Genomic DNA, 24,990 nt, shown 5'->3' on the forward strand with positions numbered 1-24,990 from the left:
GTTATACCCACTGGTCGGGTAAGTCTTTCTGAGTATTAGTTGCTCAGGGTTTGTTGCTATCCAATTTATTCCAGGACACTCGGACGTGAATTTCTGCCCCTGCTGCGTTAAATTTATCCGCAGAGATGCAGAGAGGTGGGAAGTGGTGGAGCGAGACCCCTAGACTAGAGTTTTGGCGGGTTGCATCCGTGGGGGCTGAGTGTGCAGCCCCTCAATTTTGCTGGGACCGGTCTGACCGGTGTCTACGTGGGGAACCCATGCACACCGGTCGGACCGGTGGGATGCACCGGTCGGACCGGTGGTGTCAGGCTGAACCTCTAGGGGTAGTGTAGTATAGTCTTTTCCTTGGCATAAATTTCTAGTGTTAATAGTTGGAAGACTTGTATATCAAGTATGTATTTAGATCCGGTTTGTAAAATTTTTGTATTTGAAGTTGGTTTGTAAAAGTGTGTTTTATCTTATTTTGCCACGTGTTTTTTTTAAAGTATTTGTTGTGCTTGTACCATCTGCGTCCGCCTTCGCGTGAGACTACCGGTGTTGTTTCGATCGGACCGTGGGTTGAGAAAGGATCGCTAAATTAAATTGTTAAGTTAATGCGTCTGATGCGTTCAAATCACGATTTTTATGATTAATTAGAGTTTTTGTTTAGCGGTTCCTTCACACCGGCCATCTACAAGCCCCGGGGGATCAGCCATCTAGAAGCCCCGGGGGGATCACAAGCCTTGCACGACACCCGCGCCACCACACAAGCATGACAGCGTCCGGGGCACGGCGATCCCGAGAGGACAACCGCCGCCGCGGCCGGTTGCGACTTGTCGGCAGCGCGCACCAGACGAAAAGACCCGCAGCATCACTCGCTCACCGTCCACGCACGCCCCCAGTTCTCACTTCACACTTCGCAGCCGGCGGCTGCGCGCGCGTCAGGCATCAGCTGGCATGGCGTCGTCCAACTCCGCGTTCTCCGCCTTCCCCGTCCCGGCCCCCGCCGACCCGGCCGACGAGGTCGTCCGCGAGTTCGGCCCGCTGCTCCGGGTCTACAAGAGCGGCCGCGTCGAGCGCCCGCTCGTGGCGCCGCCGGTGGAGCCGGGCCACGACGCCGCCACGGGCGTCCGGTCCAGGGACGTCGACCTCGGCGCCTGCTCCGTCCGCCTCTACCTGCCCCAGGCTGCGGTTGCCGCCGACGGCGCCGGCAGCAAGCTGCCCGTGGTGGTGTACGTCCACGGCGGCGGCTTCGTGGCGGAGTCCGCGGCGTCGCCCAACTACCACCTCTTCCTCAACAGGCTCGCCGCCGCGTGCCCGGCGCTCGGCGTCTCCGTCGACTACCGCCTGGCGCCCGAGAACCCGATCCCGGCGGGGTACGACGACTGCCTCGCCGCGCTCAAGTGGACGCTCTCGGCCGCCGACCCCTGGGTGGCCGCGCACGGGGACCTCGGCCGCGTCTTCGTCGCCGGGGACAGCGCCGGCGCCAACATCTGCCACCACCTCGCCATGCACCCGGACGTGCGGGGCCACGCCGCCGCCGCCGCCCCGGGCCGGGCGCCGCTCAAGGGCGCCGTGCTGATCCACCCCTGGTTCTGGGGCTCGGAGGCCGTGGGCGAGGAGCCGCGGGACCCCGCGTTCCGCGCCATGGGGGCCGGCCTGTGGTTCTTCGCGTGCCCCGGGACCAGCGACATGGACGACCCGCGGATGAACCCGATGGCGCCCGGCGCGCCGGGGCTGGAGGCGCTGGCGTGCGACCGCGTCATGGTGTGCGCCGCGGAGGGGGACTTCCTCAGGTGGCGCGGCCGCGCGTACGCGGAGGCGGTGGCCGCGGCGAGGGGCGGCGTGGAGCTGCTAGAGACCATGGGCGAGGGCCACGTCTTCTACCTCTTCAAGCCCGACTGCGACAAGGCCAAGGAGATGCTCGTCAAGATGGTGGCCTTCATCAACGCCCCGTGATGCGCACCCCCCTTGTTTGTTTGTGTTTGCAGCTTCGCATCGTGGTTAGCTGCTGAGAACGATCGACGATCGTGACGTTTTATCAGGACGATGATGGAAATAAAAGAACGGGTTTCGCCGTCAGATCTTGCCCATGCATCGACTTCGTGCGATTTTTTTTTTGTTAACTTTGAGATGAGCAGTAGTAATTCTGTTGGTGCAGGATTCTTGTTGAAAGACGACGCCTTTTGAGGAACTGATGGTAAGTAAGCTCAATACATAGTTACAATACTGAACCTGCCATCTTCCTCGTGTTCGTAGGGAATTGGGATGCTTATTCTACCTGAATTTCAGTTATCCTGTTGGGTTCATGGGGTTTCAGAAAAGGACACTAAAATGGAGCAAGTTAGCTGTTTAGGACCAGGGTATCTTCGTATCAAAATATTAATTTACCGCGTATCTTCGTATGTACACTTGTATCTATTTACTGTTGTTAGCCTTCGCTGTTCATTGCTCAACCCCAAATCCCCCATGGCTAAAATATGCTCTACTGCAACTCTGTCCAACGCCCGTGCATATGCTATCGTAGACAAAATCCTTGATTAATCCGCATTGATCTTGCTCCGGATGTTACTTATACTGCTATCCGAGTACTGTTGCTCATTACTCTTACCTTACCAATGATGATCAGTGTAGTAAGCACTAATTTTAGATGCGCCGATTTCCGGCCCATCCATCTGAACTGGACTGCGAGATAGCCCACCTGAATGTATGCAAACCATTACTGGTACTATTCCCTTTTTGTGCCTTTTAAGTTTCATTAGAAAAATGCCGCGCCGTTGGCGCCTCCGAGAGCCCCGTCACCGACATATATATTAGTGTTTATAAAGTTTTGTTATGGGCTCGGTCAAATTTGATTTGGATTGTTAAATGTATGTGTTGAGATGTGGAGTATTGAAATATGTCTATGGATCGTCCATGCGTCCGTAGCGAGAAAGCAAGTATGTGACAGTTATCATAGGTGCCGATGTTGTGGTATATGCAGGGTATACGTGTGGGAAGCGATTTAAACCGCCACCGATACATATTAATGAGGTCGGTTTCACAAAAGTCTGGGAGTTTATGTGAAATCGATGTTCGTGGAGTGCAGATTGATTTCGCCAAAGTTCAGTTGGTTTTATGTGAAAGTGATGTAGACAGAATGCCGGTTTATTTTATCCAAATCTAGGGGTTTTCATAAAATTGCTGTCAATAGAGTGCGTGTCGATTTTGATAAAGTTTAGGGGTCTTTTGTAAAATTAACATTCACAAAGTTTGGAGGCTCTTTTGCAAATTTGTCGTCCATGCACTGCGGGTTGATTTTACCAAAACTTATGAGAGTTTGCAAAATTTATGTCCCAAACTATTTCTAGCCGATCGATGGCCGAGGTAATTTGAGGGAATGCACCGGAACTAGTAGGAAAGATTCAATGTGGCACTGATGAGAAGAAAATGCACAACTCATAGTGAAAATAAATTTCCATGGGACCGCTTTATGCTGCTTTTTTATGTACTATGGAAAAAATACATAGACTCCACCTGTGGAAAAGGAACACGAGCAACTAGTCAGTTCTCCTATTCTATGCTAGATTTTCTATTCTTTTCATACCTCTGATAGTTATATACTCCCCAATCACCATGAAACTTTCATATTCAGGGCCTGTTTGGCAGGGCTCCGGCTTTTCCAAAAACAGTTCCGGCTCCGGCTCCTCAGATAGAGCAGCTTCTCTGGTGGAGTTGGAGCCGTTTTAGAAAATATTTGGCAAAACAGCTTCACTTGTTAGATTGATGTGTAAGCCGCGTGAAGCCACGATTTTATGGCTTCACCTTGCCTGTGTAAGCCGCCGATGGCTTCAGAACCGGCTTCACATGTGAAGCCGGTTACAAAACAAACGTTTGAGAGGGCTTCACCTGGAGCCGCTCGTGAAGCCGCTCCAGAAACCCTCCCAAACGGGGCCTTAGTAGGCTCGCTGTTTTTGCCACCACACAAAGTATCCTTATCGCTCTTCATTGTACGATCCCTACTCTCTCTTCTTTGTGAGAGTGGCGTGCACCGCCACCTCGCTAATCTTACAGTCTCACCCTACCCAAAGTCCAAACGCTACGACGTGATAGCGGGTGATGGTGCCATTATTGTTTCTTTTCTGATCTCTATGCAACGCGTATATCTTTAGGCAAAACCCAATATTAGTGGCATCCAAATCCAATTATTTCTACAGGACCGATTGGTTCGAATTTGGCACTGGAATCAGCAAATTTAGTAGCATGGATCTTTCTCTGAATGCCGCAGAGCAGGCTATGCTATATACGGTACGGATAGCAAATCCACGGACAGTATCTTCAAGTCCAGTTCCGGCCCATCATCCTGCCATTTATTGCTAGGAACCGGAGGCTCTTTTCTTTTCCAACTGCCCGGAAATGGCAAAACACCAGCCGCACATCGCCCCATAAAAGTAGCAGCAGAGGCAGAGCACAGCGCCACAAGCCCTTTCCCTAAAAATCCCCTAGCCCGCGCGCCCCACCGGGGCCCACGGGTCAGCCTCCCCGCGCCCGGCCCATCGGACGACCGCGCCACCGCGAAATCCTAGATCGGACGGCCCGGATCCGCCAGCAACGGCCAATAAATTCCCAGCCTCACCCCACACCCACGAGCTCTCTCCTCTTTTTCCGCCTCCACCCCTCGCGAGCTCGGGCACACGCGGCGGCTTCCCTCCTCCTTCCTCCTCACCCCCGGCGGCGGCGACGGCGACGGCGATGCAGATGGCAGCGGCAGCGGCCCCCACCGACGCCCCGGCCGCGGCTGCCGCGCCGCACCACCACCCCCACGCGCACGCCGCGGCGGCGGCGGCGGCCCCGCCGCACCCGCACGCGCACGCGCCGCACCCGCACCACCACATGCCGCAGCCGCGGTGGGTGGTCATCCCCTACCCGCCGCCGCACCACCCCATGGTGGCCGCGCCCCCGCCCCCGCCGCCGCAGTTCGTCAAGCACTTCGCGCCGCCGGCCTCGGTCACCCCGCCGCCGCCGCAGTCGGCTGGATCCGGCGGGAATGGGGCCGAGGACAACCGGACGATCTGGGTCGGCGACCTCCAGTACTGGATGGACGAGAACTACCTCCACAGCTGCTTCGGCCCCAGCGGCGAGGTTCGTTCTTCCTCTCTCCCGGAGCCTGCTCCTCCGATCCGGCACAATCCGTACCGGATCTCTCGAATCCAGTTAGGTTTGCCCCGCGGCTGACCGTTGATTCGTCTGTGCTGTGCTGTGATAGGCGTAGCGGCGTAATTTTGCAAATTGTGGTTTGGTGACCATGAAGCTACGCGCTTTTGAGCCTCGTAGCCTTTCTAGTTGATGAAGGCGCCAACTTTCAGGCCATTTCCTGCAGTTTGGGTGACCCAAAGTAGTTACGTAAATTTATCACTCTACCAAACATTGATTTGCACAATCGTGTAACAGCTGGCATAGTCATAGCTCTTCCTGTCAATTTGTTACATGATTGGAATGTGGAATGAGTTTGTGACATTCTGTCGTTTAGGTAGCAACATCAGTAATATCGTCAAATTTTCAGTTAAGACTATTATTTACGTTGAATAGATTTACCTTTTTTTTGGTTATTTGGGTAGTAAGTAAGATTCTTTTTTTTTTGAGAGACTTCCTCCATCATTACGTTACCTTTTATCGCATACATTACTAATTGCCGTTTTGCTACTTATCTGCTTCTGTAGGTGGTGACAATTAAAGTTATTCGCAATAGACACTCGGGGGTCTCCGAGGGTTATGGTTTTGTAGAGTTCTATTCTCACGCATCAGCGGAGAAGGCTCTACAGAATTTTTCTGGTCATGTAATGCCTAATACTGACCGGGCTTTTAAGTTGAACTGGGGATCATATAGTATGGGAGAAAAACGCTCCGAAATTGCATCTGATCACTCGATATTTGTTGGCGATTTGGCTGTTGATGTTACTGATGACATGTTGCTGGAACTTTTTTCTAGCAAATACCGATCAGTGAAAGGAGCTAAAGTTATCATTGATGCAAACACGGGCCGTTCTAGAGGCTACGGCTTTGTTAGGTTCGGAGATGACAATGACAAAACTCATGCAATGTCTGAAATGAATGGTGTATACTGTTCCACAAGACCAATTCGAGTAGGACCAGCGACCCCTAGAAGATCTCAAGGTATTGTTTAGAATTCCGAGATTGTTTGTATTTAGCCTGTGTCTGCAGTTAGTAGATACACATACTTATTTTTTTTTGAATTCCATGATCTTTTCTTTATATTAAACTGTGCTATACTGCTATCCGATTTATGTTTTGCTACCCTAGAATGTGCTTGATAATAAATATGCTATGAACTTCCACACCGCACACATATGCTGCATGCCTTTTCCTTATCACTTAACACTGATTTTCTTACATGATTATGTTATATCCCAATATTTTGAGTACGCGTTATTATCTGCGTCATGTACAAATGTTCAAAATAAGTAATAGCTGGGGCCTGATTTTCCTTGCATCCTGGGGCATTGTGGGTGGGCATTGGGATATAGTAACATTGACAGTTTCCTTCCCAAAAGCATTATATGTTTGGTCATTACCTTTTCCCATTTGGCATACCCTCTGATTTTATAATTGTTTATTTTCAGGCGATTCAGGCTCATCTCCGCCGAGGCAATCAGATTCTGACTCCACTAACAGGACGGTATGCTCATCTTAGTTTCCAGTGTTTGTTGTTGAATTAAAGTGCAACTGTCTATTTGTATGAGTTACACTAGCCTTGCTCAATTTTACTTGCTTCTTTGGACTTGAATATTCTCCACACTTTTCATCATTATTATTTTGTAATATATATTTGCAGAAAGTATACAGTGATAATAAATGCTTTTGGCAGCACATGGATTAATATCATTTCCTTATAACAGATGTAAATACTAATAAAACATATATTTCTAGTCACATTTTGTAAGGCTTATTGCATACATCCTAGGATGGCAAGAAGCATTAAGATGCTATCACGTATTGGTTAACGCTGCAGGTTTATGTTGGAGGGCTTGGCCCTAACGTTAGCGAAGAGGAGCTGAGGAAAGCATTTGCAAAATACGGTGATCTTGCCTCTGTCAAAATTCCTGTTGGCAAGCAATGTGGGTTTGTTCAGTTTGTAAACAGGTATATCTAAGATATTTTATCCGTATCCTTCATATTATACACACCATGGTACTGTAGCATCATATTATACACACCATGGTACTGTAACATAATAAATTGTTCTACACTTAACTGTTTATTTCAGTTTCTAATTGGTATAAGATTTTTGATAATGTGAATGTGCTTGTTTTGAATTTTAGAGCTGATGCTGAAGAAGCACTACAAGGGCTGAATGGATCGACAATTGGGAAGCTGGCAGTTAGACTTTCCTGGGGCCGCAGCCCAGCCAGCAAACAGGTTGAGTTGATTTAGTTTCAATTTCACTTTATTCCTATAACATATAATCCACATTCATCATAACTACTGCTTGGTGCTGCATATTATCAAGCATATTATAACTTGTTAACGTCTGATTCACACGAACTCAATAAAAGGAATGAGAGAACCTCCAATACAAAAGTATCGGAAAGGAAAAATGCCTAAAATGAATCTGCATCAACATTCAGGAATCCTTGATGGTATCTAGCTGGAAGGACTTGTTCTTCCATATTTACTGCACACAGATTGTCAGTGGCATGATTTTTAAGGTGCGAACTAAGTGCAGTTGCGGGAGGCAACGCGTCCCAAACACCTAGCCTAAGGAGGGGAGAAACAAGGGAAAGTGTGAAAATCAGAGAAAAAAAAAGAAAGGAAGGAGCGGTGTCCTTATTGTGGGTAGTGCACAGTAGTGGGGGCTTGTGTATCAGGGCTGGGGTGCGTGAGGGGAGGGAGGGGTGCGTCAGGTCTGTTGGCTTAGAATGGGCTTCTATTCATTAGCGGAGGGGAGGGAGGGGTGCTTTAGGTCTGTTGGCTTAGAATGGGCTTCTATTCACTAGCGGCTAATCAATTTATTCAGTTTGGCCAATATATGCTCCCATTTCCCCTTTGTTTGCCTTATGTGGGTATGACGTCATCTCACCCTGCTTTGCCTGCCTTATGTGCCTAAGCAGTTGGGGTGGCTGGTGTGTGTGTGTGTGTTGGGGGGGGGGGGGCTAGAATATGTATAAGTTGCACTAATATTTCACATCCTATGTTAAGTTCCTTTTCCCCTGACAGAAAATTCATATTCCTTCTGACCTGAATCTTCAAAGTGTATTGAAAAATACACAGAAAGGGACATTTATTTTGTTTTTATCTTTTGCATTTTTAGTTAGTTTTTGAGATGTAGGCACAGTTGATGCTTTATGCATGACACTGCATAGATTGGCAGAAACACAAAGTTAAGTGCTTCATATATTGTACCTACTCAGTTTTCAATTCCTGTAGCCCTGTTTGCATTAATTACATTATTCCACGTAACCCTCTATCCTGTCTGTATTGAACATTACTACTTGTATCCCTCTCTGCATTGAATCATGCCTCGAAATATTATCTCTTACTATGTAGCGAGGTACAGTATGGGATAATTGCAATTGCCACTTTCATATTGGGCCTTATTAATCTTGATTTTTTTTCTTGACCATATTAGTGGCTGGAGAGTTTGTCCTCCCTGATGGCAGGCTCAAGCTTTTCGAGCATAGACTAAACAATTTGTTGCCTTTTATCTAAAGGCTTAAGCTGGTTAGTCATCCTCATCCTCACTGAAGGAAGATGAGGTTATTTCCCTATGCATACTGGCAAGCTGTAACTTTGGCTGTTTCATTGTTGCACTCTAGTAGAAGGGCTTTCTTGGTCTGATATTTCCTTAAGATAGTGTCAGATTGCACACTTGAACAATGGAAGTTCACTCAGTAGCTTATAGATTGCTCCCCTTTTTCATAAAACAATTCACAATGTAGATTTGGTAAATAATAGTAGTTTTTGGAACATCTCATCTCTTAACATGAAATGGTTAGATTTTTCATGGAGCATACTGCCGTAATATATTATGAATTTGTAGCTATTTACACAAATGATTAGAAAACTGTTATTGGTTTTGTAGTTTGAAATCAGCAGTTTCAATTATCCATGAATAGGTATATTCTGAACTCTTTCAGGATACAGAGGGCCTGGACATCCATGCTTAAGTTTTAGCCTAGGGGGTTGAAGCTCAACCTTGTCCAACATGTTGGATGTTCTTGGGCATAGGCTGTATATAAGTTTAAGCCGGTGGAAAGGGCATTATAATCGTTGTACTGCAGCCTCAAATACTCTAGTGTCTGCATGGATGTAAACCCTCCAAAACAGGGCATTGGTAAGCAGCCCATCAGAAACAATCTTACTGGAAAAGCTGGCTGAGGAGCTTCATCTTAGGGTTGCTCAGAAGCTGCAAAAAGCTTCAGCTAAACAGGCCTATATAGCTAACAGAAGCTTAGGTTAAGTATCTAGCTAGATCTTTTTGTTTTCCATTTACCTTCAGGAGAAACAATGGCAGCTATTTTGAGTGTATTTTTCTACTACTAATACAGTGCTTTTTCAAGATAATTATGTTTGGGCACTTTTGGGGGGGGGGGGGGGATTCCCATCATGAATTTGTGTCTTCAGTTATGTTTCCTGCTGCTCATTTAGTTTTTTTACTCTTGCATGGAATCTATTAGCTTTGCTGCAATGTGAGGCTCAACTAAATATTATTCATTTCACTCACTTGGGAACTTTTGTGCCTTCCAGTCTAGGGGTGATTATGGGCACCGACGCAATGGCAATGGCATGTACTACGGGACACCATTCTACAGTGGATATGGGTATGCCTCACCGGTTCCCCACCCAAACATGTATGCCGCGGCCTATGGAGCCTACCCTTACTACGGCAACCAGCAGCTAGTGAGCTGATGGGCAGAGCTTCTCCACTCGGTTCCCTCCACCGGAGGAAACAAGGTTTTGGTCCAGTAAGCATAGTAGCGTACGATGAGATAATATAGGTGGCCATAAAAAGTGGGCGAGAGAGACGAGACAGGTATATGATGATAATGGTACCTGCAGATCTGTGCTTCTAGTAGAGAACCTAAATGAAGCTTGTAGACAATAAGACCTATTCTTTCCTGAGAAATTTTGACTTGCTAATAAAACTAAAGCTGTCAGTTGTTGTGAATGTCTGTTTGTTTGGGTTTTTTTTTACTCTTTTTTCTCTGTATGGTTAATTTTGTTGCTTGCTCTTTGATTGCTGTGATTTCGCATCAGCTGCTAGCTTGGGACATATGGTATCAATTCTACTGCTGCTTTAGCCATCCACTGCAGATGCAGCTGTGCCAAGCGGCGAGTGATCTAAATTTCTGCATTTTCAGAGGTGATGTGCTGTTAAATCTTGTTTGGCCTGCTGTTTTTTTTTTCGACCGTGTATATATGTTCCATTGATGCCACTCAGCAGTTGCCCCGTTGAACCGTGGTTTAAGGGCAGCCCTTGGAGTGATTTCTGACGCGAGAAGAATGTAGGAAGGTTCAGTTGGCATCGAACCACTCGGTTTACATGGTCGGTTGCTCGAGCGTCCCACACCCCCTATCTTCATACTTGTGAGATTCTCAAGCTGCTCCATGGATACAAGTCGCGGCTCAATGTGGCGTCCGATGCTGTCATCGCCATCCGGTGCTCATGTAGTTGACGAAGGAAGAGACCGCTGTCGCTTGTCCTGCACGGCAACATGGGCACCGTCGAGTGGTCGGAAACTTCGATGACTTTTCTCAGGTCGCCCCGCTCCAAGCCGGCCCAGGGTTAACAATTTCGGCGAAATTTCGCCGAAATTTCAGAAAATTTTTCGTTTCCGCTAGTTATCGGGAAAAGAAATTTCGGTATATTTTGGTATTTTTCGTTTTGAATTTGGAAAATTCAAAAAAAATTATAAAAAATTGAAAAAAATATGATAAAAAACTAGGTGTTTTTCTAAGCAAATAGGACTAGAACACACTCAAATCTAAGATCATTTGCTAGGCTAAAAATTAACATTTGAAACTGTAATTTGAATGACTCGTCATTTCACGTGCAAAAATTTGTTTTCTCCCCTCGACTTCAACTAGACTTTGGTTTATCATGATGTTGGTGAGGTACCTATTCAATTTCATATGCATACCTACATCGGTTTAAAAGTTATTTAACACCTTTGGAGTGTTGTGGATGCTATGTGGACATGCTTATATGGTTTTGTGTTAGATATATTGTGTGTGAAATATATAATATGCACTCTGAACTGTGATATGCGCAACATGTCAAAATTTTCAATTTTTTCTGTTATTCCCTCTCAAAACAAGATTTTCCGGTTCACAAACAACGAATTTCGCCCTCTGGACACCAAGAGAGAGATACGAGGAGTGATGAATGCAGGTACTCAACTACTCAATAGTATTGATCTGTATGTTTCGCTTTAAAACTCTATAACATTGGTTTTGGGCAAAAGTTCATTTAAGCCACGGTTTACAATTGATAACCAATTCAAATCATGTTTGTCCTGGATTTAAAACAACTTTCAATTAGATCAACCAATATCTCTGAAATTTTATAGGCATATCCGCAATAACAAAATAATAAATGTCTAGTTGAGGCCTAAGAGAGAAAATGGAAGTTGTCACATGAAATGACAAGACTTTTAATTGGTAGTTTTTGAAATAATTAAATAACTTTCAAACCATTGCTCAAATGAAAAAGTTCCTGAAACAAAAGTTGTAGATCTCGAAAAAATGAACAAAGTTGGTATTCAAAAGTTTTTCATTTAACCTCGGGAACAGTAGGAAAATCACAACCGACATCATTTTCCGGTCGAAAATCACCGAATTTCGGTCGAAATCACTGAAATTTAGGTCGGAATTCATCGGAATTTCGTTTTTGAATTTGAATTCTCTTTCCGTTCGGAATTAGCGAATTTTGGCGAAATTTCGGCCGAAATTTCGTTTCCGGCAGTTGGCGGGATTCGGAAAAAAAAACAAAAAGGTAAACCCTGAGCCAGCCCCGTGGGGTGTGGAGGGGATGCATGGACTCTCACTCTTCTCTGCACTGTCGTCCTCTCTAACAAGGAAGAAATGGCGACAAAAATAACGAGTTGAGACACATTTGACACTTAGTAAAGTACTTTTTGGTGAACGACAAAATCCTATTAATTAGATGCCTGGATTAACAAAGTTACCATAGGTGCCGAACTAAACTTAGCTCTGAGCTGCTAAGAGTTCTTTTCTTTTTTCTGAGGGACAGGGAGCTAATAAGCTTTCTGTTGCTGCAACTTACCTACCGGTTCGATTTCCCAATTTAACACTTATATCTTTGCAGATTTATTCTATGAATCAACCGATATTATTCTTTCAGTCTTAGGTACTCATCGATAACCTAGGACATGCGTCATTATGGTATTTGTAGAGTGGAATGGTGATTTTGTAGGGGAGAGCTTGAGTGGAGTTGTGTGGCCGTGTTGATGTCCCAATCCAAGCGGCAGATGTCATCTTTGTTCGTTGATTCACCGCGTTCGGCAGACTGGAGCTGGAGGCTGGAGCTGAAATGTTGTGAGAGAAAAATACTGTTGGGCAGGCTGGAGCTGGAATGCTGTGAGAGAAAATTACTGTAGCGCTGGAGGCTACCAGACCAGCCGAACGCAGTGATTGTTGTGCCCAATCTAGACATTTTTTCTTTTTTTTTTAATATAATCAGCAGCTCTTCTAACTGATTCATTTTTTAAAAAAATTATGGTATCCATAAACACGTAGCTTGCCGGACCTTAAACGTAAGGTTTGTTCGAGTGCTCCCAGCAGCAATCGGGCTCGGGCTGCCTGATTTGATTAGCACAGTACTAAGCTAAAGCATCAAGGGCGTCACACGCACACTCCTCACCGGATCACGCGCCCAAGTGCCAACGAACAGGACAGACGAGTGGACAACTGACTTGGGAGGGTGACCAATAGAGCGACGAACAGATGTCGTAAGAACACTCGCTGAAAATTTTTCCCTTTTCCAATCCCAATTCTTTTAGCCCTCGCGACCGGAGAGGAAAAGCGCGCGAGTATTCCTCCCCGACCCCGCTTCACCGCGTATAAATCCACGAGCTCAACTGCCCAAGCTTGCGAGCTTAGCCGTAAGCTCATATCAAACTGCCCCACTTGCAACAGCACGCGTCGCTGTCAGCTGTGACCCGCGTCGTCGTCGTCTCCTCCTCCTCCTCCTCCTCTGCTCTCCCTCCGACCGCGTTTCTCCCGATCTCTGCGTCTCCAGCTCCGGCAATGTCGCTCTCTCGGCCTCGTCGGGGCAGGGAGGAGGAGGAACTGGACGGCGGCCCTGCTGCCGGTGAGGGCCAACGCCGGCGAAGCGACCACGGGGCTGCTCCTGCTTCTGCTGCCTCCACCGCCGGTGAGTTTATCAGCGACCTAAGCGCCAGCTGATTCCTTCATGCGTCCCTAGTTCTAAGTAGCTAGTACTGCTAGCTCGAGTAAGATCAACTCTGCAAAAAAGAACCAACAGAAAGAAAAAAGTGAGGGATAGGAGGCTTTTGTAGCAGATTTAGGAACTGCAGTCGAGCAGAGAAACCCACGAGTTGCAGCCTGTGGGATCCCCCCCCTTTTATCGTCCCGTCCGATTTGATTGCTCGGCCAATCGATATCAAAATCTGTTCAGATATTTTCTTCTACATTTTAGTTTGAAACTTCTCCTGGTCTTTTTCTGTATGTACTGGCACTATGACAGGGAGAAAGAACTTTCCTATGAGGCCCAGATTGAGATCCTCACTGAGGAGTGCAAAAACAGAAAGAGGGAGATGCAAGAGCTTTACCAAAATTCCCAACTGCAGCACAAGGAAGTGAAGGAACTGATCAGCGAGCGAAATTCACATATTCAGCTGATTTGGGAACGGCTCAACACCTTGATTTCGGTAATCATTCACTTCCATGCTACAACATTCGTGCAGACAGGACGTGGCAGATGAAGAGGCTTTGACATTTCGGTTATTTCAATAACCATGTCTTGTCCTTTTTGTTCTTAGCCTTCTTAAATTAATCACTGCACCATGGTAAGAAATGCAATTGATGCTAACACCTACTCCCCCCGTCCTCAAATATAAGTTATTCTGAGATTCAAAATTTGTCCTCAAATGTAAGTCATTCTAGGTTGAGAGTGGATCCAACCATCTTAATTGTGCATCGTTTTTGGGTCTTTCCTAATAGAAAGAGGTGCATGCAACCATGTAGGGGGAGGTACATGTGGGGGAGGTGCATGGGAAAAGACATGCTAGTTTAATTAGCATATTCCCAATGCTTAATAATTAGGGGTAGAAGAGTCTTTTCTACACAACCATAATCTGCTCTAAAAACTCTAGAATGACTTACATTCGAGTACAGAGGGAGTAGACTACAAGCTATCAAATGCACTGAGTCATTGGACTGGACATTGAAAATGGAAACCAAACTACAAAGGCCAGCTATTATCGTACCAACTGATATATCGATAATTTCTACCACTTGTATTATACACTTTTTGCAGCATCAGTGAGTAAATTTGTTAGTAATTATAAACGAAGCTTTACTCTATTTACATTATATACAGGAACATATAATTGCAATGGGAAATTTCGATGGACTGAAGTACACATTTAACTTCTAAAATTCATATAATAGGAATCCTGGGTGAAACTAAAAAAAAAAACAGCAGCACTCTTCCATGTGTCAGAGAAAAAAAAACATATTAGCTTCATCTCGGATCCGAAATTGTTTGTACTTTTCGGACTAATTATTGTTAAGTTGTTCCTGTGACAGGAGACGAGTGCACTTGGAGAACATGTTGGCAAATACAGTGATCTTGGGTAGGAAATCTTTTCTCTTCAGAAAATACTAGCATTTTGTTTTCTTGCACAGAGTTTAAATACCTTATTTAGGTACTACAGTTGGGTGAAATTTGAGAGTAATGCATGTACTTGATTCATTAACGTGTAACCAATGTTTTCCATTCATTAATTGATAACATAATTCTCAGGGCCTTAACCCATCAGAGCGAAATCAGAAAATACCGGTTGAAATTTGTGAACAAGTGCTGCAATGCCAAGTACTCGAGACACGACATGACAGCAGATGATGGAAGTCCTATTAAGGTAGCCATATATGATCAAAAAAATAGGATCATTACAAATGGACCCTTATCATCAGTTCTAGTTAAGATTGTTGCCCTGGACGGCGAGTTTAACAAGGAAAATAAAGAACAATGGAGTGAAAACTCCTTTAAAACAAGCATAGTACATTGCCGTCCTGGAAGACAACCTTTGTTTGCCAATGAACTATATCTAAGGCTTGAAAATGGTGTGGCTCACCTCTGCGGCGCCAAATTCCAAGACAATTCAAGTTTTGTCCCAAGCAAGAAGTTCAGGTTGGGAGTCATGGCAGCTGATGATAGTATATCAGAGAAAATTCTGGAAGGAGTATCTGAATCTTTTGCCGTAAAGGACGGTCGTGGTTACCGTAAGTTCTTATCTAACTCCATTTACCAACAATTGATAAATCATATAAGTTTCTCTTCATCTAAACATTTCCTGTCTTGATTTGTTCTTCCAGCAGATTCATAAATCTAGCAAAAAGGTTATTGCTATGCTATATAATTATGGGGAAATGAACGCAAAAGACGATCATAATCATCTAATTCGATTGTTACGTTTACTATAGCTCTTTGACATGATTATTTTACGCAAGCAATTTTTTTTATAAAGGATGGTAACTTTTAACCTAGACATTTAGAAGACCTATTCTCACCACCATCTGTCTGTATAGTAGCGATGCCATAAAATTCTAGAAGTATTATGTTTGTACTTATTTTCACAACTTTTATATGCTCTACCATTTTTTATAATGTTGATGCCCTGCTTCTGTACAGCGAAAAAGAAGGATCTGTTTCCATCTCTAAATGACCCAATATACAAGCTGAAGAAAATAGGAGAAAATGGAGACAGGCGTAAGCTACTAGAGAATATGGATATAAATATTGTTCAAGACTTTTTGCGATTCTACAATAAGGATATGAAGGGTCTGCGTGAAGTATGAGAACAAGTTCTGTTATCAGCTTATTTTCTTATGTACCCTGGTAACGATTTATGGCAGTAACGCGTACCTGATCTATCCTGTTTCATATGTTACAGGCTTGTCGGAATATCCCAGATCATGATTGGAACATCATTGTTGGACATGCTCTGAGTTGTAAACCAGGACCTGAACGTTACTCATACTGCATTCCTGGAATGGATGCTACAATTTGCTTCAACTCTCTATACAACATTGTTGGTGCAGAATTCAATGGTAAATACATTTCTTATGAAGAACTTAACAGTACTCAGAAGGTAATTACTACACTGACATTCATAACCTCACATGCATTTGCTGCCTTTCAAATTAAAACTTAATTCAATTTCACTTAAATTGATTTTCATCTATTGAGTGTTTCTTTTTTGGGCTACTCTAAATACAATTTAAAATATGTTGGATTACCATATTTGATATCCTATCTATGTAATCGAATCTATATATCCATATATGAATACATCCGTTTAGAAAGCATAAAGGGGATATTTTGAGTTCTACAATTTTTTGTTCACCTTGTCATGCGTTATTTCTCATGATTAAGATGACTAGACAGGAGTTTATTGACCCAAATTTATATTTAATTATTTATATATGTTTATGTCAACCTCAAGTTAAGCAAGCCCTAATCTTATTCTTATTGTGTTGAGAACTAGTCCAATTTTGAATGATCTCGGCTTGCAACTAAGAAAAGTTGCTCCACAAGTCATACTTGTTTTTACGTTGAGCACATTTATATCTGCACATGCATGATCCCAGCATGTGTGCGTCTACTCTTCTACCTCGAGAAATCAAGACCTGTTGTCTTAACATGACAGAGTCTAGTGGAAATGTCCAAGATGACAGCGTATGAGAATTTGGAAGTTTCTAAGTGTGAATACAAAGATCCATGTCATGAGCATGAGGTGATAGCTGAATATGAAGGAAGCTGTTGCCCACGGGGATCATGTTCAATGCTACCACTTTCTACACTGTCAACAAGATTTCATGGTCAGCTTCTGGATCTTTTTTTACTACCTTAATTACTGTTTTCATTGTTTGAGTCCACTTTCTTAATATGTCTGCACACACCTTTTGAGAATTTATCTGTCTCTTGTAAATTTGAAGAAAAATCCTGATATCTAATAGTGTAATGACCTTGCTTAATAACCTGTCATGTGGGAAAGTCTCTTTAAGTTTTTGTTGTGTTGATGAACATTATTTGAAATTTTTTAGAAAAAACTATTATCCAAGTTAAGCATGTACATCTTTTTTGGAATGTCCCTTTTCAAGAAATATGCACATATGAGGTTTTTACTGTTTTAGAAAAGCAATGATGGTTTGATCTTTGAATTCTAAACTTTTAAATATATACTGGTTCTTTAAGACCCAGGCTTCTATAGTCATAAATATTAACTACAGCATATAAATGAGGTCTTTTTATTAGTGCACTGTTTATGACAAATGATCAATGAAGTAAAATTTCGGTCTTATGCTTAATTTGACCCTTTTTACCTCGCTACTAGCTAATTCTTCTTATCACAGATACAACTCCACCTAGTTTTGTATAGATTAACAACACAACATTGACATTAATAGTTTGTTTTTATCATGATATATTACATTTATCATTTAAGATAATATTTTTGATCAGTGTTTTAAATAGCGGGCTATAGTATTTAGCGGAGAGCTTTGCTCAGCCGCCGTAGCCCGCTGTTTAAACCACTGTTTTTAATAGTATTGCTATTCAAAGTGTCCTATTGGAGATAATGTCGATGTGCTAATGGGTTACATTTGTGATAGGAGGAAGTACCAAGTAGAGAAAATTCTAAATGGATTCAGTCTCACTTTTTGTATATTTTCATAGAACAAAAGCATCCGTTGTGCTAAAGGATGATGCACAAAGACGTTATTAACCTGTACATAAAGTCCATAATGAGCTGTTAATTCCCATCAGCTCGTAGACTAATATGCCATTTCAGTATATAAGTTGGTGCCTTCAGGTTGGTAGTTCCTATTCTATCTAAAAGGAACAAAATTGCTAATTCATTGCTTTTGGGGGGAACCGTATTTTGATGTATGGGATTTCGGTTCATTCAGCAATCTGGAGATTAATGTCTAGTGCAAAATGCTCTCATAATGATAATATTGCTATATCCATTTCAATTCAATGGTGATTAGGGAGGAAGTGGCAAATGTTTTTTCAGACTTTGTTGCTAGCTGTCTAGGAAAAACTTAAATAGTGTAATTACCTGATGAGTGCCATTATTTCAGAGGACATTTCTCCACAAGGCGAGGTTTTGGAGAGCACTCCAGCACAGGAAAGCCCCCGGCCTCGTCAACGCTGGGCAAAAATCATGACTGTGGTCACCACTCTTCGTTTCTTGAACAAGAAGCCCCAGGCTACTCCTCGAGAAATATCCCAAACTCCTTGGACAGAAAGTAGCATTGGGATGACTTATGTGCCCGACGATTTACTGGTGGAGGCAGACATAGAAATGTGCCCAACTCCTATAACAGAAAGTAGCTCTGGGATGGTTGAATGGCCCTATGAGTTATGGGACTGGTGTTAACCTGTCCTAGGATAGAAAATAGCTTTGGCATAGTTTCTAATTTCTCAGTGAAACTTTAGCAGGCTGCTCCAGGAGCCAAGCTAAGCCCTAAATCCGCCCCAGATTTGCTTCAGATGGATGTTTGCTATCCTCCGTTAGCGTTATGTTGCTGTGAATCGATAAGCCTGCTGCTTGTCGTCTTAAATTTGTTATCTGTAGAAAGATGTTGGGGGCTTTACTTGGCTCACCGATGTTGCTTCCAAATAAGCTGATTTGCTTAGGACTCTTGGAGATCTTGCATTCTGGCTACATACTCTGTTGAATGTGCTAATGCCTAATAGTAGTTCAGCTTGCTCCTCTTGACACTAGTTTCTGCTCCTCAGCTTCTGTGATGTTTAACAGTACTTCTCTGAGTTAAAAAGAAAAAAAAATCTCTCGCGGAACATTGGTTGGGTTTGTCGTTAGATTCTTGAACTCTGAAGAGAAGCAGACCCCTTGTTTCACGTCTTTCCGAGCTTTACACCTGACGATCAGAGCAATCGCGCATCCGTATGCGGCTCACCAGCATGGGAACGGTTGCAGCCACGGGGGGAACAGATGGGTAAATTGCAGCACACCGGGAACAGATGATCGTCTCCTAGAACAGTGACAGTCTGCACAGCACAAGATGGGCACAATCTCGAGACTCCATGGAAACCCCACAAGATCGTCTCCCTGATTTATTACACGCCTCATCAAATCGATGCCGCTACAAGTTACTAGGCCGCCGTCTGTCTACTCTGCTCTCGCTACGAAGCTGCTCTGCTGCGTTCACGAGATGGAGTTCCTCCACCGCCGCGGCTTCCTCGGCGCCTCGCCGGGCGCCCCCGCCACGTGCCCGTCGGGCCCCGCCGCATCGGCGCCCGTCATCTTGGCCAGCCTGCCCAGCTTCCTCCACCCGCTGCTCCACGCCGAGGGCCCCTGGCTCTTGCCGGTGCCGCCGGCCTTGGCCCCCGCCCCCGCCGCGGGCGACGGCGCGCCGCCGCGCTCCACCTGCTTCTGGAGCGCGTCCATCTCGTGCTGCAGCTCCAGGTACTTGGCCTTGACGCTCTCCAGCTCGAACTTGAGCGTGTTGATGTCCTTCTTCGCCGCCGCCCACCCGTCCTGGAACGACTGCGGCGTCCCGTCCAGCAGCTGCCGCCGCGTCGGCGGCGCCGCGTCCGGCGCCTTGCCCAGCGCGGCGGCGCCGCCGCCGGAGCCGGACGAGCCGGCGAGCGCGTTGCTGATCTTCACCTGCTCCGAGAAGAGCACCTGCACCACCACCCGCAGCGGCAGCCGCTCGTTCTGCGCCGCGTGCATGCACGCGTCGAACGACAGCTTCTGGCAGTCCATCACCCGGCACAGCCGCTTCCGCTCGTGCTCCGTCAGCGTCGGGTGCGCCTGCTCATCGGAAATGCAAACGCCGGTCACCATCTCCATGGTTCCATAGATCGCAAGAATTAAACGAAGAAGGTGATTGATTAGATTACCTTGAGGTAGGAGTCGACGGCGCGGTAGAGGCCGTCGTCGCATGTGCGCGCCGACTCCGGGAGCGACTCGGCCAGCACCTGGAACTTGGTCAGGGACAGGTTGCGGTCGCGGGAGACCTCGGAGAGGTAGCTGTCCAGCAGCCTGGCGACGCGCGCCTTGGCGTTCAGCCCCGCCGCCGCGGCCGTCCTCGCGCCGTAGTACTCGGGCGCCGCCGCCGCCGGCTCCCCGCGGCCGGGGCTGGACGACGCCAGCTCCGCCGTCTGCTCCTGCACCAGGAAGTGCTCGACGAGCCGCTGCCCGAGGTCGACGTCGTAGGCGGTGTCGGCGCGGCCGTAGGACGGGACGAGGAGGTCGGCCAGCGCGGCCTGCTCGAGCTGCATGCCCACGCGCTTCTCCAGCTCCGTCACCAGCGCCGGCGCCGCCTTGAGCATGATGGCGAGGCGGAGCAGGCGGAGGAGGAAGCCGCAGGAGACGCTGTCGCGCTGCGGCGGGATGATGCTGATCAGGCTCTCCACCACCATGCGCTGCTCCCGCGCCGGCGCGCTCGCCGCGACGTCATCCCTGCCGCCGCCGCCGGCGATGATCATGTGGAGGCCGGCGCCGCCGGGGGACGCCTGCGCCCAGGGCTCGTCGAGGGCGCCGCCGAGCGGGCCGTCCTTTGTCAGGCCCGGGAGCCATTTGGACGCGTAGTGCGTGATCGCCGCGCCGATGAGATCGAACCGCATGCCTGGTCAGTGACAATAATGCAGCAAGAAATGGTTTCAAGTTTCATACATGTTCTGAAGCACTAATTCCTTTGTCTTGCGAGTTTTTCATGGTCTAAGATCCAATGATCCAGGTTAACCTACGTTCCTGCCCCAATCATGCGCAAAAAAAAAGAGCTTACTTTGATCTCCCAACTCTAGTAACCCAACTTCTCAACTAATGCAAATAAAATATGACCAAGATTTGGTCTTGGTGGTTCTGAGTAAGTGGCAATGTGGCATCATCAACATCACTACTCCATCTCTCCCTTTTTATTTGTCGTTTTCGGTGTGCGTGCCATAATTTTTACTCGATTTATAGAAAATATGTGCAATATTTATATCTTAAAAATAAATTTGTTAAAAAACTAGATTAAAAGATATATCTAATGATATCAATTATGTATTATAAATATTAATATATTTTTATATAAAATTAATCAAAATTATTTCTTGGAAAGCGAGAACGACAATTATTTAGAGACGAAGAGAGTATGTTTTAACCACATAATCTGCATTCATCTTGAGGGAGAAAGGGTCTCGATGCGTGCCTTTCCCACATCTTCTAGCGATCTTGCCGGCATGTTCAAGAGAATAGAGAGGACGATGTGACTGGTATGTCACTTAAAATGAGTGAAGTGCCTGCAGATCTTGCAACATCACTCAAAACCACCTAGAAAACAACAATTGCCGCAATTTCTAATGATTTTGAAAGTTTATTTGAAGGCTAGCTTTGCGTTGGTTTGGAGGAAGAGGAGGATCAAATTAAAAAAAAAGTCGATCTGACTGTAAGTAGACTTTTCCGTGGTATTAATTCCACTGGGATTTTTAAGGATTCATCACAAATCTAGCAGAAATTTACTGTTATTTAAATTATTGCCGTGAAATTTCAAATGCATGTAGAAAATGTGTGATTAGTGATTGGAATAAAAGGGAGAATAGCTTAATCCTGTGACTGTGAGTGAAGAAGGGTTGATGGAGTCGCTAGTCGCTACTCCCTCCTAGGCCCAGCATCACTCTCAGCAACTAAATATGATTGTGGCAGTGTCTTGGCATTACATGAACAACTTCCACTGTGCTCCACTATTCATGCATGACACTTCATCATGAAGATTTTGTTTTTTTTTTCTGCATACTGATAAAAATGTGATTTTCTTTCCCAACAGGAGGAGCGCTGAACCGTGCTAACAATCCAAGCTGCACTCATGTAGCAGCTAGCATCACTACGTCTATAAATTATCTCCCATCGATTGAAACCTAAACAGCTACCACTGCTATTAATCAGAGATCAACTGGAACTGGCTGATGAGATGGACAGGTTGATAACAGCGTGGTTAAGCGGCTGGTACCTTTGACCTTGATGGCGGTGACGACGCGCACGAAGTGATCGATCCGGAGCACGGACACGTCCTCGAACCACCAGTCCGCCGGCGGCACGGCCTGCCGGCCGGGGCTCGACTCCTTGGAGTCCCCGCCGCCGCCGCCGAGGTTCCACCGCGGGCTCGCCGTGCCGCCGGCGCCGGCAGTGCCAGTAGCCCGGGGCGGCCTGCCACCGGTGGTGGCGCCGGCGCCGGTGTAGGCCCAGCGCACGCCCCTCGGGTTGGCGCAGGCCTTCCAGGCGATGGACTCGCTGCAGCGGCGCACGATCTGGAGGTTCTCGGCCCAGGGCGAGAGGCCCTCGCAGCTCTTGAGCACCACGATGGAGTCCCGCCACGACGACAGCACCACGTAGCTGAGGAACGCCTCCGTCTTGAAGATGAGGTTCCCTTCCTCCAGGTCCTCCGTCATCTCCAGGTACTCGGCGGCGCAGCGGAGCCCCGAGATGTTGGCCGCCGTCAGGTCCACGGCCATCCCGTAGCAGAAGCGCGCCGCCAGCTCGAACGAGTCCGCGCCGCCGGGGACGTCGTCGAGGCCCACGGCCGCCGCCGTGTCCGGGTCCGCCGCCGCCGCCACGGAAGCCGTCTCGCAGATGACGCGGTTCATCCGGCCGCTCCGGGAGATCATCGGGTACTGCAGGTACACATTGATTGCATTGGCCACGTCAGTGTCACGCTCAGCAAGTGTGTGCACGGACTTGCTGGTGCCACCGGTGATAGGTGATGTGTGCTATTGATCACCAGAAGAACAAAATAAGAAATTAGCAAAGATTTTATTTGTATCATAAGTAGAATGACACACATGATCCTCTTAAAAAAAAACCGACACATGTTGGAGTTCTCTGAGACTGTCGTCTGTCGATCTCCTCTACCATGAAGAAGCAGGCAACGCAAGAGAGAATTATTAAGAGACTGTCTCTACTGCAATACCTTGTGAAGATGGAAGCTGACATCCCCCACTTTGACAAGCAAATCGCTGGGAATATCACTGTTGACGTACCTGCTCATCAAATCGTCGATACGGTGAAAATCACTAAGCTTGAACAAAGAACAAGCAACAATCTTGGCACAAGTATGCAGATGGAAACCCAGGGCTTTGATAACCAAAGTAACTAACTGATGTATTTACCAGGAGTGGTCTCGGCGAACAAAGCCGTCGTTCTTGAGCCCCTCGTGCCGGCCAGATGAGCCTCCGACGGGGACGAGCCCCCGCTCGCCGGCGTGGCTCTCGCTCTCCGACTCCCACATCTCGCTTCTTCTTCTTCTTCTTCTTCCTCTTCTTCTTCTTCTTCCTCTTCCTCTTCCTCTTCCTCTTGATTGGACGTCGGAGCTTGCAGCTCTCCGCTACTATGATCTGCATCATGAGAAAAATAAATGGGCCAGATGGACACACAAATGACACATGAGCATGTACACTAGCGCAAATTAGGAATCAAAATGGTTTCTTGATAGGGAAATTAAGTGTAACCATGTACAGCGACGACCTTCTATTGCACACGGGGAGATGATGATGAAGCAGGTACTACTGAACTAGTCCTGCTTTGTTGTCCTCGCAGCTGGGCACTGACGACTCTGACCGAACACAGCAGCTACCTATAGCAGCAGCAGCAGCAGCAGAGAGGAGTGATGCGGATCTGGCAGGGTTAGCTTCTAGCTAGCTAGGTTGGGGCCGGACCGGACGGATAGGAGAGGGCCAGGAGAGGGGATGGAGGCGCTGATGGCTGGATCGACGAGACCGGCCGGTTAGGTTACGGCGAGACAACATGGGGTGTTTGCTCGGCGTTGGACGGAGCTAGACGAGCTACTTCATATTTCATACTAGAACATTCGGCGCGATGCACGCCCTACCAATTCAACAATTAAATCCAGCAATAGAATCAAATAATATTTAAAATAACATAAACGTTTCACCCTTTATTGTCAGAAGGTAAAATATGCTCCTATATTTATCACCATTTGACAACCATACATCTAGATAAAGTACACTAAACCTCAAAAACAAGGTACAGTGCCTCGCTAACATTTCACCTCATTCAAGCACAAACGAATAACAAATGAAGATAAATTTCATGTCTTTTTGTCCTAACTAAGGTATTTCTGAAGCTTTCATTCATGCAAATTGATCCAAAACTCATGCCAGCACTTCTGCAGTCTTGGAAGAATGCTTCGGGTCATCTAAAACACCCATATAAGCTGTTATCAAAAGGAGCTAAATAAGTATATGCAATTTCATTGGATAGATCTTTGGATACTTTACAGCTTTATAAATGTCAAACCTTAGAAATAGGAGTTCTGATGTCAAACTATTGTCAAAAAAATTTATTTAAAAAGTAACAAACTATAAATTCCAGATTGAGTGCAGAACTATAAAACAAATTTCATGCTACATGTGTAAATTAGTTCTTAGTAAAAGGTTGGGGCATTGGCGTTTTTGCCCTTGTTTTCATGTGTAATGGTGATTTTGCCCCTTTTTTTTCTAACTTTGTGAATTTACCCCTGTTATTTGAAACTGAAGACACAGTTTGCCCCTACTCTGTCAAGTCCTTTTAACGGTGTCAATTTGCTCGCAAAAGACCATCATGTCCATGTGATTTTGCCCCTACTTGTTTTCACAATTTGTGTTTTTACCCCTATTAAGGCTGAGATTGTTTACATTAGGTATTGTCCTGACATTGTAAGATAAGCTCTGGAGTGTTTCCCATGTATACATGAGCCATGTATACAATTCGTGTCCAAAATGTTTTCACACATAATACA

At 46.0% G+C, this 24,990-nt stretch overlaps 4 protein-coding genes across 9 annotated transcripts; 3 read left to right on the forward strand and 1 right to left on the reverse strand.

The window, feature by feature from the left end:
* Positions 1 to 731: 731 nt before the first annotated feature.
* LOC120705708 (tuliposide A-converting enzyme 1, chloroplastic-like) lies at positions 732 to 2,074 on the forward strand. The gene has a single exon (XM_039990198.1). It carries the CDS (start codon positions 937 to 939, stop codon positions 1,936 to 1,938), a length of 1,002 nt encoding a protein of 333 aa, XP_039846132.1. The 5' UTR covers positions 732 to 936; the 3' UTR covers positions 1,939 to 2,074.
* Positions 2,075 to 4,612: 2,538 nt separating this feature from the next.
* LOC120705716 (polyadenylate-binding protein RBP47C'-like) lies at positions 4,613 to 10,144 on the forward strand. 2 transcript variants are annotated; one of them, XR_005688044.1, is made up of 7 exons: positions 4,618 to 5,100; positions 5,679 to 6,132; positions 6,600 to 6,655; positions 6,989 to 7,119; positions 7,299 to 7,395; positions 8,606 to 8,732; positions 9,724 to 9,864. XR_005688044.1 is itself a non-coding variant. In XM_039990210.1 (6 exons), exons 1-6 carry the CDS (start codon positions 4,711 to 4,713, stop codon positions 9,883 to 9,885), a joined length of 1,290 nt encoding a protein of 429 aa, XP_039846144.1. In that variant the 5' UTR covers positions 4,613 to 4,710; the 3' UTR covers positions 9,886 to 10,144. The 2 variants fall into 2 exon arrangements, 1 of the variants encoding a protein (XP_039846144.1); XM_039990210.1 differs by lacking the exon at positions 8,606 to 8,732 and having other exon boundaries at positions 4,613 to 5,100; positions 9,724 to 10,144.
* Positions 10,145 to 13,046: 2,902 nt separating this feature from the next.
* Positions 13,047 to 18,973, forward strand: LOC120705748 (calmodulin-binding protein 60 B-like). 3 transcript variants are annotated; one of them, XR_005688049.1, is made up of 8 exons: positions 13,047 to 13,372; positions 13,706 to 13,889; positions 14,770 to 14,816; positions 14,987 to 15,465; positions 15,875 to 16,047; positions 16,137 to 16,334; positions 16,893 to 17,064; positions 18,328 to 18,973. XR_005688049.1 is itself a non-coding variant. In XM_039990258.1 (8 exons), exons 4-8 carry the CDS (start codon positions 15,072 to 15,074, stop codon positions 18,624 to 18,626), a joined length of 1,224 nt encoding a protein of 407 aa, XP_039846192.1. In that variant the 5' UTR covers positions 13,053 to 13,372; positions 13,706 to 13,889; positions 14,755 to 14,816; positions 14,987 to 15,071; the 3' UTR covers positions 18,627 to 18,973. The 3 variants fall into 3 exon arrangements, 2 of the variants coding, with proteins under 2 accessions (XP_039846192.1, XP_039846183.1); XM_039990258.1 differs by having other exon boundaries at positions 13,053 to 13,372; positions 14,755 to 14,816; positions 15,875 to 16,035; XM_039990249.1 differs by having other exon boundaries at positions 13,054 to 13,372; positions 15,875 to 16,035.
* A 219-nt stretch (positions 18,974 to 19,192) lies between these two features.
* On the reverse strand, positions 19,193 to 24,077 carry LOC120705728 (coleoptile phototropism protein 1-like). Of its 3 annotated transcripts, none has more exons than XM_039990239.1 (6): positions 23,702 to 24,069; positions 23,363 to 23,587; positions 23,164 to 23,233; positions 22,207 to 22,867; positions 20,114 to 20,841; positions 19,193 to 20,024 (listed from the first exon to the last, which is right to left on the reverse strand). In XM_039990239.1, exons 2-6 carry the CDS (start codon positions 23,479 to 23,481, stop codon positions 19,416 to 19,418), a joined length of 2,187 nt encoding a protein of 728 aa, XP_039846173.1. In that variant the 5' UTR covers positions 23,482 to 23,587; positions 23,702 to 24,069; the 3' UTR covers positions 19,193 to 19,415. The 3 variants fall into 3 exon arrangements, with proteins under 3 accessions (XP_039846173.1, XP_039846158.1, XP_039846167.1); XM_039990224.1 differs by having other exon boundaries at positions 23,718 to 24,068; XM_039990233.1 differs by having other exon boundaries at positions 23,363 to 24,077.
* Positions 24,078 to 24,990: the final 913 nt, after the last annotated feature.

Source organism: Panicum virgatum, chromosome 1K (assembly GCF_016808335.1).
Source record: "Panicum virgatum strain AP13 chromosome 1K, P.virgatum_v5, whole genome shotgun sequence".
NCBI lineage: Eukaryota > Viridiplantae > Streptophyta > Magnoliopsida > Poales > Poaceae > Panicum > Panicum virgatum.

Excerpts from the sequence above, each read along its gene's own strand:
- LOC120705728 (XM_039990233.1), bottom strand. The coding sequence starts at position 23,481 with ATGTGGGAGTCGGAGAGCGAGAGCCACGCCGGCGAGCGGGGGCTCGTC. Across the intron at positions 23,234-23,362 it reads GTTCGCCGAGACCACTCCTG|GTACGTCAACAGTGATATTC; the intron begins GTAAATACATCA and ends TTTGATGAGCAG. Across the intron at positions 22,868-23,163 it reads TCAGCTTCCATCTTCACAAG|TACCCGATGATCTCCCGGAG; the intron begins GTATTGCAGTAG and ends GTGTACCTGCAG.
- LOC120705716 (XM_039990210.1), top strand. The coding sequence starts at position 4,711 with ATGCAGATGGCAGCGGCAGCGGCCCCCACCGACGCCCCGGCCGCGGCT. Across the intron at positions 5,101-5,678 it reads GCTTCGGCCCCAGCGGCGAG|GTGGTGACAATTAAAGTTAT; the intron begins GTTCGTTCTTCC and ends CTGCTTCTGTAG. Across the intron at positions 7,396-9,723 it reads GCAGCCCAGCCAGCAAACAG|TCTAGGGGTGATTATGGGCA; the intron begins GTTGAGTTGATT and ends TGTGCCTTCCAG.
- LOC120705708 (XM_039990198.1), top strand. The coding sequence starts at position 937 with ATGGCGTCGTCCAACTCCGCGTTCTCCGCCTTCCCCGTCCCGGCCCCC.
- LOC120705748 (XM_039990249.1), top strand. The coding sequence starts at position 13,776 with ATGCAAGAGCTTTACCAAAATTCCCAACTGCAGCACAAGGAAGTGAAG. Across the intron at positions 14,817-14,986 it reads GGCAAATACAGTGATCTTGG|GGCCTTAACCCATCAGAGCG; the intron begins GTAGGAAATCTT and ends CATAATTCTCAG. Across the intron at positions 17,065-18,327 it reads ACTGTCAACAAGATTTCATG|AGGACATTTCTCCACAAGGC; the intron begins GTCAGCTTCTGG and ends CCATTATTTCAG.